The sequence below is a fragment of the Geotrypetes seraphini genome, chromosome 2 (assembly GCF_902459505.1).
Source record: "Geotrypetes seraphini chromosome 2, aGeoSer1.1, whole genome shotgun sequence".
NCBI classification, from domain to species: domain Eukaryota; kingdom Metazoa; phylum Chordata; class Amphibia; order Gymnophiona; family Dermophiidae; genus Geotrypetes; species Geotrypetes seraphini.
Window position 1 is genome coordinate 527398862 of NC_047085.1, and position 18306 is coordinate 527417167.

An 18306-nucleotide genomic window follows, 5' to 3' on the forward strand; every position below is an offset into this window, starting at 1 on the left:
GGAATAAAAGTCCTGAACTTCAATATATCAGTGGCTTACCTCAGCCTAGCAAAGGGTGATGATGCGAAGGAACTGAAAGAAATCGCAGTGAATCTGGAAGAAGTACTAAGCCAAATCAACAAATTAAAAAGTGATAAATCGCCTGAATCAGATGGTATACAACCCAGGGTACAAACTCAAACATGAAATTGCTGACCTGCTGTTAGTGATCTGTAACCTATCACTAAAATCATCTTTACTACCTGAAGATTGGAGGGTGGCCAATGTTACGACGATTTTTAAAAAGGGCTCCAGGGGAGATCTGGGAAATTACAGCCCGGTAAGCCTCATGGTTGAAACAATTATAAAAAATAAAATTGTGGAACACATAGACAAATATAATTTAATGAGATAGAGTCAGCATGTTTATAATTGTTGTATGTAGTAAATATTTTTATTACAGTTGTATACCGCTTAGAAATATGATTAAGCGGTATAAGAAATTTTAAATAAACTTGGAAACTTAGTTCAGCCGAGGGAGATCTTGCCTCACCAGTTTCCTTGACTTCTTCAAAGGTGTGAATAAACATGTGGATAAAGATGGGCCAGTTGATGTAGACAGATTGTTCACCCTCTCCAAGGTAGGGAGAAAGAGAGGGAACTCTCTAAAGTTGAAAGACTCTGCCTACAATGCAACACCACAGAAACAGTCCCCTAATACTGTGCAAAATATAAAGACAGTAGACGTAAATTTGAAAAAACTGATACAAAACAATCATCACTTTACAAATTAACAAACAGAAATAAAACAAATAATGAGAAATAAGAAAATACCATTTTATTGGACTAATCCATTTTTCAATTAGCTTTCAGAGGCCAAATCTTTATTCAGGACAGTACAGTATACTGCTCTTATGGTAATCTGGCCTGACCTGAGGAAAGGGGTTTAGTCCCCAAAATATTGCCTTATTTCCATTTCCTATTTATACATTTTTATCAATACAGTTACAATACTACTTGATTCTACAAAAAGCAACCAAAAAAATGTCTTTCTACCTTTTGCTTTAATCATCTTTTCTTTGCTCTTCTTTCTATGCAGCATTTGTCCTCTCTCCCTTCCACCCAGCCTCTGCCCTCTCTCTCTACCCCATCTACTGTCCTTCCTTTCTCTGCCCTTTCCATCCACTGTCCGCCCTCTCTCTGTTCTATATGGCATCTTCCCTCTTTCTATGTCCCTTCAATAAACTGTATATCCTGTGCCCCTTCTCTCCTTTGTACATGATTCATTTCAGCTTCACCCCCTCTCCATTTTCCTGTCTCCATCCCCTCCCCTAGCTCTGGCATCTCTCTCTTCCCTCCCTTCCCACTCCACCCCATGGTCTGGCATCTCTATCTCCTTCCCACCCCCCATGCCCTGGCATCTATCCCTCCCCCTCCATGGTCTGGTATCCCTCCCATGGACTTGGCATCTCTCATTCTTCTCCTCTCCCTTCCCTGGTCTTCCTTCTTCCTCTTTCCTTCTCTCTCCCCAATTGGGTGCAGTAGCAGCAGCATCTCTCTTCCCCCCACGTCTCTCTTCCTCCCCCAAGTCTCTCTTCCCTCCACGTCTCTCTTCATCCCCCACGTCTCTCTCACCCCCCATGTTTCACATAGCCCCCCACCACACAGCCTTTGGCAGTGCAGCATTCACAACTCGCTGCTCCTGCTTGCTTCGGGCCTTCCTTGCTGCCGCGTCCCACCTACTTTCTGCTTCCGTGAAGGCAGGACCTGGCAGTGAGGAAGGCCCGAAACAAGCAGGGGCAACAAGTTGTACGCTTCCCTTTCTCCCTGCCCTGTCTTCTGCCATAGCCTGCAAGTGACTTCACCCATGCTCCGGGGCTCTAACACTGTGCTTGCCGGCTTCACTTTTCCTCCCTCCCTCCTCTTGACGTAACTTCCGGTTTCGAAGGAGAAGAGTTGGGAAGCCGGCAAGCACAGTGTTAGAGCCCTGGTGCTTGGGTGAAGTCACTTGCAAGCTACGCAGGAGATAGGGCAGCTGCCCTGTTTGCTCCTCCCTAATACTGGGCAATTTGGGGGAATGCCCCAGCCCCTGTGTTCAAAGAAGAGCGACCGAGATGATAAAGGGGAAAGTCTAAAAAGGTTAGGGCTCTTCAGCTTGGAAAAGAGATGGCTGAGGGGAGATATGATTGAAGTCTACAAAATCCTGAGTGGAGTAGAACAGGTACAAGTGGATCAATTTTTCACTCCACCAAAAATTACAAAGACTAGAGGACACACGAAGTTAAAAAGAAATACTTTTAAAACCAATAGGAGGAAATATTTTTTCACTGAGAGAATAGTTAAGCTCTGGAACATATTGCCAGAGGTTGTGGCAAGAGCGGATAGTCCATAGTCTGTTATTGAGAAAGACATGGGGGAAGCCTCTTCTTGCCCTGGATCGGTAGCATGGAATGGATTTTGGCCAAGTACTAGGGACCTGAATTGGCCACCGTGAGAATGGGCTACTGGGCTTGATGGACCATCCAGTAAGGCTATTCTTATGTTCTTAACACTCCTTTCACTTAACAGTCTTCCCAGGACTCTGCTTCAGCCCATGGCTAGGGGAAGTCTATCTTTCAATTCTGGGGACCTCTATAATTCACTACACTCTGGGGTATTTTCAGCTCTCTCTGCCTGAGACCCACCCCTGTTACTCAACAGGATTGCCCTTCCTCCACTACGGTGGCTTTCTTTTGGGCTAGTGCCCCCTGCTCTCCAGTGCCCTAACTACAGCCTCAGTGAGAGAGAGCCCCTTACTCCCTCAAAGGGACCCAGGTACAAATCCCATCTAAACCCCTTCGTACTGTATGGAAAGTCCTCCAAGAATAGGGAAAACCTACTGACCCTTAAGGTCCACCAGTATAATAGCCCTCAGGCTTTCAGGTTTCTCACATATTTAGGTACAGGAGGTCTCACATATTTCTGCTGAAATAAAAGAACTACTTGCTCCTTTTTGTTAGGAATGACCATAATATCTGGAGTTGTCTTAGAGCCTGGTATCTACTGGGGTGGGAGAAGGGTCAGTGATCACTGGGGGATTAAGAGGGGTTTTGCATTCATCCCTACGGAGGTCAGCTAGTCAGTTAGGGCATCTTTTTCAGCTCTAGTCATGATTGAACCAGGTCTAGATAAAAACATATTTCTTTTTTTTTCTGTTCCATTATTGCAGAAGAATGTTCACATTGTAAGCCTGCCCAAATCCTAGCCCCCAAAAAACGAAACCATGCCTCTTTGCTATTTGGACGAATTTGGTGAAAAACGTCCCAGTTCTCCATTTTTGAAAATGATGATTTAGATATTTTGATGAGAAAACCATCTATTGGCCACTTTTGAGATGCTTTTCTGTTTTGAAAATGTGAGCCATATTTGATGACTGGAGCCCATTCAATCTGCCCAACAAGATAAACTCCTAGCTTGAGAGAATAGACTTAGTAAATAAAGACAGGTTGTTCACCCTCTCCAAGGTAGAGTGAACGAGAGGGTACGCTCTAAAGTTAAAAGGGGATCGATTCCGTACAAACGTAAGGAAGTTCTTCTTCACCCAGAGAGTGGAAGAAAAGTGGAACGCTCTTCTGGAGGCTGTCATAGGGGAAAACACCCTCCAGGGACTCAAGACAAAGTAGATAAAGACAGGTTGTTCACCCTCTCCAAGGTAGAGTGAACGAGAGGGTACGCTCTAAAGTTAAAAGGGGATCGATTCCGTACAAACGTAAGGAAGTTCTTCTTCACCCAGAGAGTGGAAGAAAAGTGGAACGCTCTTCCGGAGTCTGTCATAGGGGAAAACACCCTCCAGGGACTCAAGACAAAGTTAGACAAGTTCCTGCTGAACCAGAACGTATGCAGGTAAGGCTAGACTCAGTTAGGGCACTGGTCTTTGACCTAAGGGCTGCCGCAGGAGCGGTTTGCTGGGCACGATGGACCACTGGTCTGACCAAGTGGCGGCAATTCTTATGTTTTTACCTACATTTGCATTCTTGATCTTGATTTCTCCTTTCCATTTCCTCTAAAATGAACAGCCCGGTATGTACAAATATCTTCCTATAAATGACAAGAGAACCTGAAACGTCCCAAGTGCTCCGCCATACGAAATATTTTATTGCATCTGTTCTAAGAGGGAGCATGTAATAGAGATCGTATTACTATAGTAAAGTTAGTGCTACTTTTTGGCAGAAAGACAGTGGTTCTTTTACATCTGGCCTGCCATCTTGTTTCTGCCCTGCTCTGGTCTGAGCTCTCTCTTGAAGCTCCAATTGCCAAGTGGGTTGTGGTTTAAATACTTCCTCATTTTGTAGTTCATTATATCTTCTAAATTTTCATGTTCCTTTTTCCTATCTTCATTCACTTAGTGACAACCCACTGTAAAACCACAAGAATTGCCATAATGCATCAAGCCCATTATCCTGTCTGGGTCATAAGTACCTAGCAGGACCTAAACTTAGTGGTATGCACATCTTAAAAGAGTTTATTAATCAATCTAGATACATATCTGATATTAGAGGGAACGTTTTATCCCACAATCTTGTATATATATCATTTACAAATTAGATAATTTATATTTAAATCTTGTCTTCTTTCTGGAATAACACTATTTATCTTCATTTAAAATAAGAACTGGCTTAGCAGCTAAAATGATCAAAGTTGGAGTTCAGATATGGAAAAGATGACTAACCAAATGAGCAGACTCCAAAGACTTTGGATGAGGTTAAAAGGAAGAATGGACATTGAAGGAGCCAGCTACAGTTCATAAAACTCCACATCCTGTAGGTCACAGTCAAGCTATTACCCCTGTAGAGGTCACTTAGGGTTCCTCATATTCTATTTTTCTTCCCCCAGCCTGTCCTGTTTTCTCTCTTCCCCTAATACAGAAACACAGCATCATAAATTGATGTGCCAACTCTAGGATATGTAATCTTTCCCCTATAGAATTAGGTCCTAGGTCAGGGGTGGGTGGGTGGTTTTTCGGGATTTCCCCAATGAACATACTGCACAAGAGTTATATTTGCATACACGGGAGAAAATTCTGAAAAGCTGAATAGGTTGCAGCCCTCCAGGACCAAGGTTGCCCACTCCTGTTCTAGGCCCTGACGATCAGACTTTCATCACTTCTCTCATAGTGATCATGAGGAAGAGATTATGATGTTCCTATCAGGCAAAGATAAATCAGGTAGCTCACTTTTTCAGATTCTGTTTAACTTTTCCAGCAATTCCATGAAGCTGCGTACCTAGCCGATGACCGCTACGATTTGCTGAATGCCATCAATGAGTTCCTAGACTGCAGCGTGGTCCTGCCACCCTCGGAGGTCCAAGGCGAGGAGCTGCTTCGCTCTGTTGCTCACTTCCAAAGAGAAATGCTGAAGAAGAGAGTGGAGCAGGACAAGAGGCAACTGGTAGGGACTGAGGAACCAAAATCACCAGAGGATAAAGGTAAAGTCTGTCCAAACAAAAGGCTAAACTCTTCCCAGTAGATGTTAGAAGCATCACCATTACTAAATAAAAATGGAAGCGCTCAGGATTAGGCAGGATCTTAGAAAAAGACAAACTATTTGGAAAGCTGTTAGAAAAAGACAAACTATTTGGAAAGCTGTCTAGTAAAGATAGGACAGTACGGGTGGCAGCGTACGGAGGGCAGTAAAGCCAGAAACCAAGGCTTGATTTACTGTAGGAAAATCAGTGAAAGACAGAGATGAGTCTATATGACTGGCAGGAGAAAAAGAAGATAGAAATGGTGATGAGGGAAAAAAGAAAACAATGCTAGACAAAAACATTAAGGATTCACTGTCAAAAGATTGGTGAAAGTCCACTAGTTGTTGACCTTGTAGATGCCAGAAGAGAGGATTTCTTCCTAACTAGTAGAATTGCAAGTTTTACAAAGCTGTGGGCCTAATAAGATATATTAAGGGAAGTCAGAGAGTTTTCAAGTTTGACCACATCCTCTGGCAATGCGTTCCAGAGCTTAACTATTCACTGAGTGAAAAAAATTTCCTGCTATTGGTTTTAAAAGTATTTCCCTGTAACTTCATCAAGTGTTTCCCTAGTCTTTGTCATTTTTGACAGGGTGAAAAATCGATCCACTGGTACCCGTTCTACTCCACTCAGGATTTTGTAGACTTCAATCATATCTCCCCTCAGCCATCTCTTTTCCAAGCTGAAGAGCCCTAACCTTTTTGTCTATGGTGACAAAATCTCCAGATCCAGCAATCAGAGTGGTACACTATTCAACATCTGGTGCTCCCTAACCTCCAAAAGAGACCCTACCGTGCTCCCCTCCTCTCCCTCAGCTGATGTTCTAGCAAAATTCTTCAACGATAAGGTCTCTACCTTGAGATGCTCCTTCCCTCCTTCAGTCTCCTACAACTCCCTGGTGCCCACTGATTCCATTCCTACCCTAACGGTCTCCAACCCTATCCCAGCTGACAGATCCTGGACTACCTTTGAGCGAGTATCTGAATCCCTGGTCCTCAATCTCTGCCTCAAACTGAAATCCTGTAACTGTTCCTTGGACCCATTCCCTGCCTACCTATACGAGAATATTCCTGCACAGACCATCTCTTCTATCACCAATCTCATAAACTCTGCCCTTCAGTCGGGCCTTTTCTCCCCAGAAATGGGTCATATTGCCTTGACCCCACTACTGAAAAAATCTGACCTTGACCCTTCCATACCATCCAGCTATCACCCAATTGCAAATATCCCTCTCCTAACCAAGATGCTACAGTCCATCATTTCTACCCAACTCTCATCATACTTAGAGAGATTCTCTATTCTTCTACCCTATCAATATGGCTTTCTTCCTAACTTCAGCACCGAATCCCTACTGTCCTCCCTGATCTCAAAGGTTCAAAAACTTCACTCTCGAAACAAGTTCGCCGTCCTCCTACAATTTGACCTTTCCGCTGCTTTCGACGTTGTCCACCATGATACTCTTGTTTACCAACTCTCTGAGATAGGCATCAACTCCACAGTTCTAGACTGGTTCTCTAAATTCCTCCGCTCTCGTTCTTACATTGTCAACATGAATGGCACCTCATCCTCCCCCTGGAAACCGAATTGTGGAGTCCCGCAAGGCTCTCCTCTATCCCCTATCCTTTTCAGCATCTATATGTCCTCCCTAAAACTCCTCCACCTATCCCCCCTTGAAACAATTTACACATATGCCGACGACATCCTCGTCCTCCTCGAGACCGATTCGAACCTCACCAACCTGTCTAAGAACATATCCTCTTGTATAATGAACCTACAATCCTGGGCCCACACTGTGCAAATGAAACTGAATGAGTCCAAAACAAGACTTCTTTGGCTCGGCCCAAAACTAGACCAACTACCCACCTCCATTTCACTACCCTCTGGCTCCTCTCGAGCAATGTCTTGGGCGTCATCATTGATTCCACATTGTCCTTCAATGACCACCTCCAATCCTTGGTAAAAAAAATGCTTTTTCAGCCTTCACATGCTGAGGAAAGTTAGATCCTGCTTCCATCAAAAACATTTTACCCTCCTTGTCCAATCCATCATCCTTTCCAGATTGGACTATTGCAACTCTATCTACTTAAGCCTAACTAAGAAAAACCTCCACAGACTTCAGTGGATTCAGAATGCCGCGGCCAAGCTCATCTTCGCTAAAAGTAAATTTGACCGTGTCTCCCCGCTCCTGTCCAAGCTTCACTGGCTTCCGATAATCGCCAGGGTCCACTATAAATGTGCCTTTTTAGCTTTCAAAATCCTACACGGTATCCTCCCTCCCTTTATCCCTTTTTCTTGGAATTCCTCAAACCCTAATACCACCAGACCCTCCCACAAATTAAAACTATCCTTCCCCTCGCTAAAAGGCATTTCCCATACAGGAAAGCTAGGGACCTCCCTCCACTTCAAAATCACTGAGCTCTGGAACAACCTTACCTCCCCTCTTCGGAACTTGAGCTCTCTCCAAGTTTTCCGCAAACATCTGATAACCTGGCTTTTCTCAAAAATGTAAGCCTCTCTCCAACTTTGGTATAAAAAATCTCTTATATCTGGCATCCCAAGTCCTCTAAATATTCCTCACACTTTTACCTCTAACTCTTTGTTGTAGTTCCTTCCTATTTCATCTACTGTAAACCGCGCCGAGCTCTACGAACGTGGAGATGATGCAGTATACAAACCTAAGGATTAGATTAGATTAGATTAGATTTTCTCATACGAGAGGAGTTCCATCCTCTTTATCGCTCTTCTTTGAACCTTTTCTAGTGCTGCTGTATCTTTCTTGAGATAAGAACACCAGAACTGAATGCAATACTTGAGGTGAGGTCACACCATGGAGTGACACAGGAGCATTATAACATTCTTAGTCTTGTTAACCATCCCTTTCTTAATAACCCAAATCACAGTTACCAGATGCTAGGGTCCACCTTAGGGGGTTAGTGCCAAAGAAAAGAATCTGGGATGAAACCTTCTGCCCAATGTATAGAGGTGGCCAAAAAAGCAACAAGATGCTAGAATTTATTTAAAAGGGATGGTTAAGAAGATTACAAATGTTATAATGCCTCTATATCACTCCATGGTGCAACCTCATCTGAAGTATTTCATTCAATTCAAGTCTATTTATCTCAAGAAAGATATAGCAGCACTAGAAAAGGTTCAAAGAAGAGCAACCAAGATGATAAAGAGGATGGAACTCCTCTCATATGAGGAAAGACTAAAAAGCTTAGGGCTCTTTAGCTTGGAAAAGAGATGGCTGAGAGGACATATGATTGAAGTCTGCAAAATCCTGAGTGGAGTAGAACGGGTACAAGTGGATTGATTTTTCACTCTGTCAAAAATTACAAAGACTAGGGGACACTTGATGAAGTTACAGGGAAATATTTTTTAAACCAATAGGAGGAAATATTTTTTCAGAGGTTGTGGTAAGAGCGGATAGTGTATCTGGTTTTAAGAAAGGTTTGGACAATTTCCTAGAGGAAAAGTCCAGGTCTGTTATTGAGAAAGACATGGGGGAAGCCACTGCTTGCCCTGGAATTTGGCTACTCTTGGGTTTTGGCCAGGTACTAGTTACCTGGATTGCCACTGTGAGAACAGACTACTAGACTTGATGGACCATTGGTCTGACCCAGTAAGGCTATTCTTATGTTCTTAATATATATGAATTAGTTCTGACAAAACTGAATCTTGCCCAAATACTTCACATAAATAGAAAGTTTTCAGCATAGTCTTAAATGCTTTAATATTTACTTCTGCCCTCAATTACCATGACAAATGATTCCATAATTGCGGGGCAATAAAATAAAATGCGTTATTTCTCTTTGGCTCTCATATGGCCCTATTAACTGAAGGAAGCAACAACCTGTTGGCTTGAATTGATCTAGTCAGTGTAGAAGGTGTTGTTGAAGAATAAATGTTCTATGTATAAAAACCTGAGCTTTAAGTTTGATTTTAATTAAAAAAAAAACTGGCAACAAATGAAATTGTAAATAAGGCAAAGAAGGCAAATAGAATGTTGGGCATGATAAAGAAAGGAATCTCGAGTAGATCGGAGAAAGTAATAATGCCGCTTTATAGGGCAATGGTCAGACCCCACTTGGAATACTGCGTCCAACATTGGTCTCCCTACCTAAAGAAGGATATAAAACTGCTGGAGAGGGTGCAGAGACGAGCAACAAAACTGGTGAAGGGTATGGAGAAACTGGAATACGAGGATCGACTTAAAACACTGGGATTGTTCTCCCTTGAGAAAAGGAGACTGCGTGGGGATATGATCGAGACCTTCAAAATACTGAAAGGAATCGACAAAATAGAGCAGAGAAGATTATTTACATTGTCCAATTTGACACGGACAAGAGGACATGAAATGAAGCTAAGGGGGGACAGGTTCAGGACTAATGTCAGGAAGTTCTGCTTCACTCAGAGAGTGGTTGACACCTGGAATGCCCTCCCAGAGGAGATTATTGCGGAATCGACCGTCCTAGGCTTCAAGAGCAAACTAGATGCATATCTCCTTAAGAGAGGCATATAAAGATATGATGGACTATAAATTACGCCAGGGTACACCTGGCAGGGCCTCCGCGTGCGCGGATCGCCGGACTTGATGGACCGAAGGTCTGATCCGGAGATGGCGCTTCTTATGTTCTTATGATTTTATCAAATTTCTTTTTAAAATCCAGTAATATCAGTATTTTGAATCATTAATCTTTGAAAGACCCACATATATGATGTTACAATAGTCTAATTTAGAAATCAATTAGGATGGTTTCAAGTTTATTAGGTGTTTATATACTGCCTATCAAGGTTATCTAAGCATTTTCCCTATCTGTCCCGGTGGACTCACAACTGGGGCTATGGAGGACTGAGTGACTTACCCAGGGTCACAAGGAGTAGCGTGGGATTTGAACCCACAACCCCAGGGTGCTGAGGCTATAGCTCCAACCACTGCGCCACACACTCCTCTCACGGCTCTTAATGTTCTTAATGAATAGAAACATGACTTTACTAACGCAGAAACTTGTCCTTCAAAATTTAATTGATCATCGACAATCACTCCAAGATATGTAGGAATGCAAATATACATGAAAGGTGTATGAGACTTCAGCTCTGAAGAGCAATATTGATGGGGCAGAATGCAAACCTTGGAAGGAGCGTTACCACAGATATCAAATGGGCTGTGAAGAAAGGAGAAAGGGGAGATATTGACTGGGTGGTGAAGCCTGAAACGGTGGAGAAGTGTGTGAACTGATAAGTGGGTTGCTAGCTTTTGGGACAGAAAAATTAGATAGGGCATTGAGACTTGGTTTTGAGGGAGAACGAAGAGAGCGATTTAAGAATGGGTCCTTTTCCTAGTTTTGAGTGATTATTTTGATACGTGGTAATTCGATTCTGCCCATTGAGACTTTTATATATTCTTTGACTAGCACTGCTGAAGAAAAAGGTGGTGGAAGATGAAGACGACCCTCTGAGACGCACTGGAAAACCCTTTGGGGGGCTCATCCGGGATATACAGAGAAGATACCCAAAGTATCTGAGTGACTTTAAGGATTCACTCGATGTTCAGTGCATGGCTGCTGTCATCTTCATCTACTTTGCTGCACTATCCCCAGCCATTACCTTCGGTGGTCTCCTAGGTAAGATCTTCTCTGCCTGACCTCTGAGTTAGTAATGTGTAAAGAGAGTTGACAGAGATGGTCTTAGAGAGAGGCTTAAATGATACTGAGGGCTTCTCGTGCAAAATGATATAGGTGTGAATGACTTGGATAGATAGCTCTGGAAGAGAGTAATCAGATGATAATGGGTTATAAGGCATGAATGAACTTTGAGGAGAGCAGTAGATATTCTTTTCTTTTCAATCTGATAGTTCCATGCATTGATTACCCCAGTGAAGCTAAAATATTTTCCTGCACCGTAAACCCTACTCGCTCCTCCTAGGTCAGGATACAATTGTATAAAGCTGTAGAGGGATGCCGACAGAAACAGGTATCTGGCAAAATTACAACAATCTTCAACCTCACATGTGGTATCCCTGAAATAGAAATATCAGCCACTTCTTCACCCATGTACACACCGAGGCCTGATAGAAGGTTATGCTTGGTACCTTGGCTATGGAAAGTCCTCCGACTCCAGCTGACTGGTTATGTGAAGGTGTCTCCTGGGGCATTCTGGGGACACAGTTTTAGCTTAATTGGTGTAGTCTAAGAATGTGTGTGTCACAGCATATGATATGCCAGGTTGTGGGTAGGATCAGGTTCCTTGGTCTGAGGGTGTGAATGCGATGACATGAGATGTGCCTTTTGGTGGGTAAGATTGAGGTACTTGTTCTGAGGAGCTGGGTTGCGGGAGATGTGCCTGGTTGTGGGTAGGATCAGGTTCCTTGGTCTGAGGGTGTGAATGCGATGACATGAGATGTGCCTGTTGGTGGGTAAGATTGAGGTACTTGTTCTGAGGAGCTGGGTTGCGGGAGATGTGCCTGGTTGTGAGTAGGATCAGGTTCCTTGGTCTGAGGGTGTGAATGCGATGACATGAGATGTGCCTTTTGGTGGGTAAGATTGAGGTACTTGTTCTGAGGAGCTGGGTTGCGGGAGATGTGCCTGGTTGTGGGTAGGATCGGGTTCCTTGGTCTGAGGGTGTGAATGCGATGACATGAGATGTGCCTTTTGGTGGGTAAGATTGAGGTACTTGTTCTGAGGAGCTGGGTTGCGGGAGATGTGCCTGGTTGTGGGTAGGATCGGGTTCCTTGGTCTGAGGGTGTGAATGCGATGACATGAGATGTGCCTTTTGGTGGGTAAGATTGAGGTACTTGTTCTGAGGAGCTGGGTTGCGGGAGATGTGCCTGGTTGTGGGTAGGATCGGGTTCCTTGGTCTGAGGGTGTGAATGCGATGACATGAGATGTGCCTTTTGGTGGGTAAGATTGAGGTACTTGTTCTGAGGAGCTGGGTTGCGGGAGATGTGCCTGGTTGTGGGTAGGATCGGGTTCCTTGGTCTGAGGGTGTGAATGCGATGACATGAGATGTGCCTTTTGGTGGGTAAGATTGAGGTACTTGTTCTGAGGAGCTGGGTTGCGGGAGATGTGCCTGGTTGTGGGTAGGATCGGGTTCCTTGGTCTGAGGGTGTGAATGCGATGACATGAGATGTGCCTTTTGGTGGGTAAGATTGAGGTACTTGTTCTGAGGAGCTGGGTTGCGGGAGATGTGCCTGGTTGTGGGTAGGATCAGGTTCCTTGGTCTGAGGGTGTGAATGCGATGACATGAGATGTGCCTGTTGGTGGGTAAGATTGAGGTACTTGTTCTGAGGAGCTGGGTTGAGGGAGATGTGCCTGGTTGTGGGTAGGATCAGGTTCCTTGGTCTGAGGGTGTGAATGCGATGACATGAGATGTGCCTGTTGGTGGGTAAGATTGAGGTACTTGTTCTGAGGAGCTGGGTTGCGGGAGATGTGCCTGGTTGTGAGTAGGATCAGGTTCCTTGGTCTGAGGGTGTGAATGCGATGACATGAGATGTGCCTTTTGGTGGGTAAGATTGAGGTACTTGTTCTGAGGAGCTGGGTTGCGGGAGATGTGCCTGGTTGTGGGTAGGATCAGGTTCCTTGGTCTGAGGGTGTGAATGCGATGACATGAGATGTGCCTGTTGGTGGGTAAGATTGAGGTACTTGTTCTGAGTTGGGTTGCAGGAGATGTGCCTGGTTGTGGGTAGGATCAGGTTCCTTGGTCTGAGGGTGTGAATGCGATGACATGAGATGTGCCTGTTGGTGGGTAAGATTGAGTACTTGTTCTGAGGAGCTGGGTTGCGGGAGATGTGCCTGGTTGTGGGTAGGGTTAGGTTGTTCAGTCTGAGGGATGGGTGTGTATGGACAGACTAGTGTGTTGGTACCAGCTTTCTGAGCATTTTGCTTCTTATTTCCAGGTGAGAAGACGAGTGGTCTGATTGGGGTCTCTGAGCTCGTCATCTCCACCGCATTACAGGGCATTGTCTTTTGTCTTCTGGGTGCACAGCCGCTCCTGGTCGTGGGATTTTCTGGGCCTCTGCTTGTATTCGAAGAAGCCTTTTACAGTGTAAGTGCCATCGGTCATTGCTCCAGTAGAAATTGCCCCCTTTAAGGGGCCTCCTTTTAGGCGTCCCAATGTCCTGCGTTGACTACCCATTCTATAAAGGCATCTGGGCGCCCAGATTCTGTAACAAAATACCAGCATAACGGACACTGAGTTACTTCTCCTCCTTATCACTTTATATGCAGGTACTTTCTTTGTCCCTAGGGCAGTCCCGGGGTATCCAGCTGCAATGGGAATCAAACCAGTTCCCCAGGATCTCAGCTCACTGCACAAACCATACACCCATGTGACTGCTCCCCTCCATTGGCTCGGGCTCACCTTGAATACAGTACTCTATGCAGTTCTGGTCGCTGTATCTCAAAAAAGATATAGCAGAGTTACAAAAGGTACAGAGAAGGGCAATGAAAAAGCTAAAAGGGATGGGACAACTTCCCTAAAAGGAAAGGCTAAAGTGGCCAGGGCTCTTCAACGTGGAGAAGAGATGGCTCAGGGGAGATTTGATAGAGGTCTATATACTACTAAGTGGAGTGCAAAGGGTAAGAATATAAGAATAGCCTTATTGGGTCAGACTAATGATCCATCTAGCCCAGTATTCAATCTTAAGAACATAAGAACATAAGCAGTGCCTCTGCCGGGTCAGACCACAGGTCCATCCTGCCCAGCAGTCCGCTCCCGCGGTGGCCAAAAACAGGTCAAGGCCTGTCTGAATCATCAGAAGGGGCTCCCCTGCCACCTTGGTTTCCCATTTAAGTTCTGCCCTCCTATCGAAGTCCTAGCCATCCGGTCTTGCACATGCACGACCAAGTTGGTTTACTCAGTACCCCACGATCCCTCTATCCCTCAGGAATCCATCCAATCCCTGCTTGAATCCCTGTACCGTACTCTGCCTGATCACTTCCTCCGGTAGCGCATTCCAAGTGTCCACGACCCTTTGGGTGAAAAAGAACTTCCTTGCATTTGTTTTGAACCTATCTCCCTTCAGTTTCTCAGAATGCCCCCTCGTATTTGCTGTCCCCTTCAGTCTGAAGAATCTGTCCCTATCCACCCTCTCTATGCCCCTCATGATCTTGAAGGTCTCTATCATATCATATCTATCATTCAGTCACAAGTACCTGACAAAAGCCCAAATAGTAGCAGCATTCCATGCCACCGATCCAGGGCAAGCAGCGTCTTCCCCCATGTCCATCTCAACAGCAGACTATGGACTTTTCCTCCAGGAACTTGTCCAAACCTTTCTTAAAACCAGCTACGCTATCCGCTCTTACCACATCCTAGACTCAATTAGGGCACTGGTCTTTGACCTAAGGGCTGCTGTGGGAGCGGACTGCTGGGCACGATGGACCACTGGTCTCACCTAGCATCAGCAATTCTTATGTTCTTATCTTCCGGAATCCCTTATGTTAACTATTCTGAGTGAAAATTTTTTTTCCTCCTATTGGTTTTAAAAGTATTTCCCTGTAACTTCATTGAGTGTCCCCTAGCTTTTGTAATTTTTGACAGAGTGAAAAATCGATCCACTTGTACCCGTTCTACTCCACTCAGGATTTTGTAGACTTCAATCGTATCTCCCCTCAGCCATCTCTTTTCCAAGCTGAAGAGCCCTAACCGTTTTAGTCTTTCTTCATACGAGAGGAGTTCCATCCCCTTGACCATCTTGGTCGCTCTTCTTTGAATCTTTTCTAGCGCCACCAGAACTGAATGCAATACTGCAGATGATGGGTAGGATTAGGGTAACATCGTAATGTAGTAAAAGGCAGCAGATCAAAACCTGAATGGTCCATCCGTTACCATTTCATTACTAAATTCAAATATCTTTTTTCTTTGTTATTTCTGGGCCATAGACCTTAGAAGTCCATCTGGTACTGAAGTTGCCGTTGAAGCCCATTCGTATTGTAATTAGAGATCCTCTGGGTTCATCACATCCTTTTGTGAATTCCATCCATTTTCCTCTCCACCACCTCCCTTTTCAAACCCTGGAGTCTAGTATAATATTCTTATTGTCTATTTTATTTGTTATTAATATTTGATATACCGCTTAAGCATATTACAGATCTAAGCGGTTACAATAAAATAAAATATTTTCTATTAGATTGTAATTTTTTCCCTCTATTGATTATTGTTATTGAATGTAATCCACTTTGATGGTCTGCCCCCAGACTGTTAATCAAATGTAATTGTAACCTTGAAGACTGACATTGCCCAGGGCAGGGGAGATGGAAGAAGTTGAGCAAAATATGAAAAAAGAGGAAGGATGGATAGTGCTGGAAGTGGAAGAGAAAAGGGGGATGCAGAGCAGGATGCCAGGAGTTTTCAGAGAGGTGGATATTGTTGGCAGTGGGAGAAGAGGGATGATGAGCAGGCTGTGGGAGAGTACAGAGAGAGGATGGATACTGATAAGAAATTGGAGAGGGAGAGAGAGAGAGGATGCTGAGCAAGGTGTGGAGGGGAGAGAGGATGAGTACTGCTGGGCATGAAAGATTGAGAGAATGGATGCTACTGGATGGTAGGAAATAAGATATGCTGAGCACCATTTGAGAGGAGAGGATGGTTTGAGGTGAATGGAGAGAGAGAGAGATGGAGAACAGCATGTAAATAGATGCTACTAGGTGTCAAGAATGAAAGGGCTACTGAGCTGGCACCAGTAAGAGAGGTCCTGTAGCTCATTACTCACAGAGGACTGTACTAGTTACCCCTTGCAGCCTGCCCTTCCCTGGTAGAGAGAAAGTGCCTATATTTTCCCCTGCACCCCTCCCCAAAGTGATGAGCTAAATATGTCCTGAGACCCTTATCACCTGTAACAGAGAACCTGTACTTCACTTTACCTCCTCCTCTCCTTAGCAGTTCCACTGAGCACCTCCTGCAGTTTCTGCTCTCTTGACAGAGGTGGAGAAGGTACAGAGAACATGCAGACTCATTAAACTTATCCTTCTCTTCTTCCAGTTCTGTACCTTCAATGGGATGGAGTACCTGGTGGGAAGGGTGTGGAGACTAATCTTCTTCTCTTCTTCTTCTAGTTCTGTACTTCCAAAGGGATGGAGTACCTGGTAGGAAGGGTGTGGAGACTAATCTTCTTCTCCTCCTCTTCCAGTTCTGTACCTCAGTGGGATGGAGTACCTGGTGGGAAGGGTGTGGAGACTAATCTTCTTTTCCTCCTATTTCAGTTCTGTACCTCCAGTGGGATGGAGTACCTGGTGGGAAGGGTGTGGAGACTAATCTTCTTCTCCTCCTCTTCCAGTTCTGTACCTCCAATGGGATGGAGTACCTGGTGGGAAGGGTGTGGATTGGCTTCTGGCTCATTGTTATTGTCACAGTTATGGTTGCCTTTGAGGGCAGCTTCCTGGTCCGGTTTGTGTCCAGATTTACACAGGAGATCTTTGCCTTCCTCATTTCTCTCATCTTCATCTACGAGACATTTTATAAGCTCGTAAAGGTAAGAACAAAAAGAATCAATTTCATATATCACTGAAAGCTGAGACATATGACTAGAAGTGACTGAGGTGCTTCTTTCGAACTTTGTTGGGTGGGAGGAAATGAGGTACATCAACAGCGGGGCATGCTGTAGGACAGGTACATTTACAGGGCTATGTGTGGGGGATCTTGGTAGGAGTGGTTTATAGTAGGAGGGGGGAGGTCACACCACTAAAGCAGCAGAGGTTGCTTTAAGGCAAGAGCGAGGTGGACTGTCAGTACTGAGGTAAGAGCTATGGGCCAGGAACTTAATTTCCATGCTGTGATTGACAGATCTTTCAGGAACACCCTTTGAATAACTGCCTGATGCCTAACACTACAAATGAAAACACTACGTTCACCCCTTCAAATGACACCGAGGTGGCTCCGAAATTGGCAGAAAAGATCATGAGGCGGCCAAACACGGCGTTGCTATCGTTGGTGCTGATGGCGGGAACCTTTTTCATTGCTTTTTTCCTGAGGAAATTCAAGAACAGTCGCTTCTTCCCTGGACGGGTATGTGATCATCTCTTTTTCTCCCCTTGTATTTTTCCCGCTCTCAGATTCCCATGCTTGGGGACCTGTTCTGTGTTGACAGTCCTCTGGATTCTATCTATGATGCTCAAGATGTGCACATCTTAATTGGCTTTGGAGCCATTGGCGAGCAATAACGGGACAATTAAAACCAATTATTGGTTAATCGGCACCTACTTGGATATGCGTACACATCTGTGTGCTGTTGTAGAACACCCAAATCCCATCGCATGCAGCTCCAAAGAAGACATGGCCATGGGAGGGGCACGAGTGCACTGAACAATGGTCAACATGCCCAACTTGGATGCCACTATTACACCAGGTTTCAGCAGGCATAAGTCTGGCATCTGAAGTTAGGGCACCAAAATCGGCCCATACACCCTTTTTAGAATTACGCTTGTTTTAGAGCGCCATGTATACAATCTGGCCCCGTATCTCAGGATCCATGTGTAGTAGCCTCTCTTTTGAACTCTCACTTCACAGGTTTGTGGCATCTCTGGGATGTGGTGTCCCCCAGAGTTTGGTATTGGATAAGTCCAGTGTGTGCCTTCAGATCTTTAAAAAACAAAAAGACATGGGCCTCTGATCTGGCCCAGCAAAGCATCCATTGCGCCCTGCATTCTGGTTTTATGCATTGACTGACTGCTCTCGGGTCACTTGAGATGATGGTTGTTGGATCTTTTTCTTGGCTTGACTATTGTTAGTCTTTTCTTGGTAACTGATAAGCAACCATTCTTCTTACAGCGACACCAAATTGATCCTGTGGAAAAGCTCCATTAATGTTTTATTTATTTATCAAATTTA

General features: G+C 44.6%; 1 protein-coding gene across 3 annotated transcripts in view; it reads left to right on the forward strand.

Annotated features, from left to right (window-relative positions):
- SLC4A2 (solute carrier family 4 member 2) overlaps positions 1 to 18306 on the forward strand; it is a 205222-nt gene that overhangs the window by 156574 nt on the left and 30342 nt on the right. For all 3 annotated transcript variants that reach the window (XM_033932744.1, XM_033932743.1, XM_033932745.1), the window contains 5 exons: positions 5220 to 5442; positions 10896 to 11105; positions 13376 to 13524; positions 16757 to 16951; positions 17263 to 17484. In XM_033932744.1, coding sequence (XP_033788635.1) covers positions 5220 to 5442; positions 10896 to 11105; positions 13376 to 13524; positions 16757 to 16951; positions 17263 to 17484 — 999 coding nt within the window. The remainder of the gene's footprint in view (positions 1 to 5219; positions 5443 to 10895; positions 11106 to 13375; positions 13525 to 16756; positions 16952 to 17262; positions 17485 to 18306) is intronic.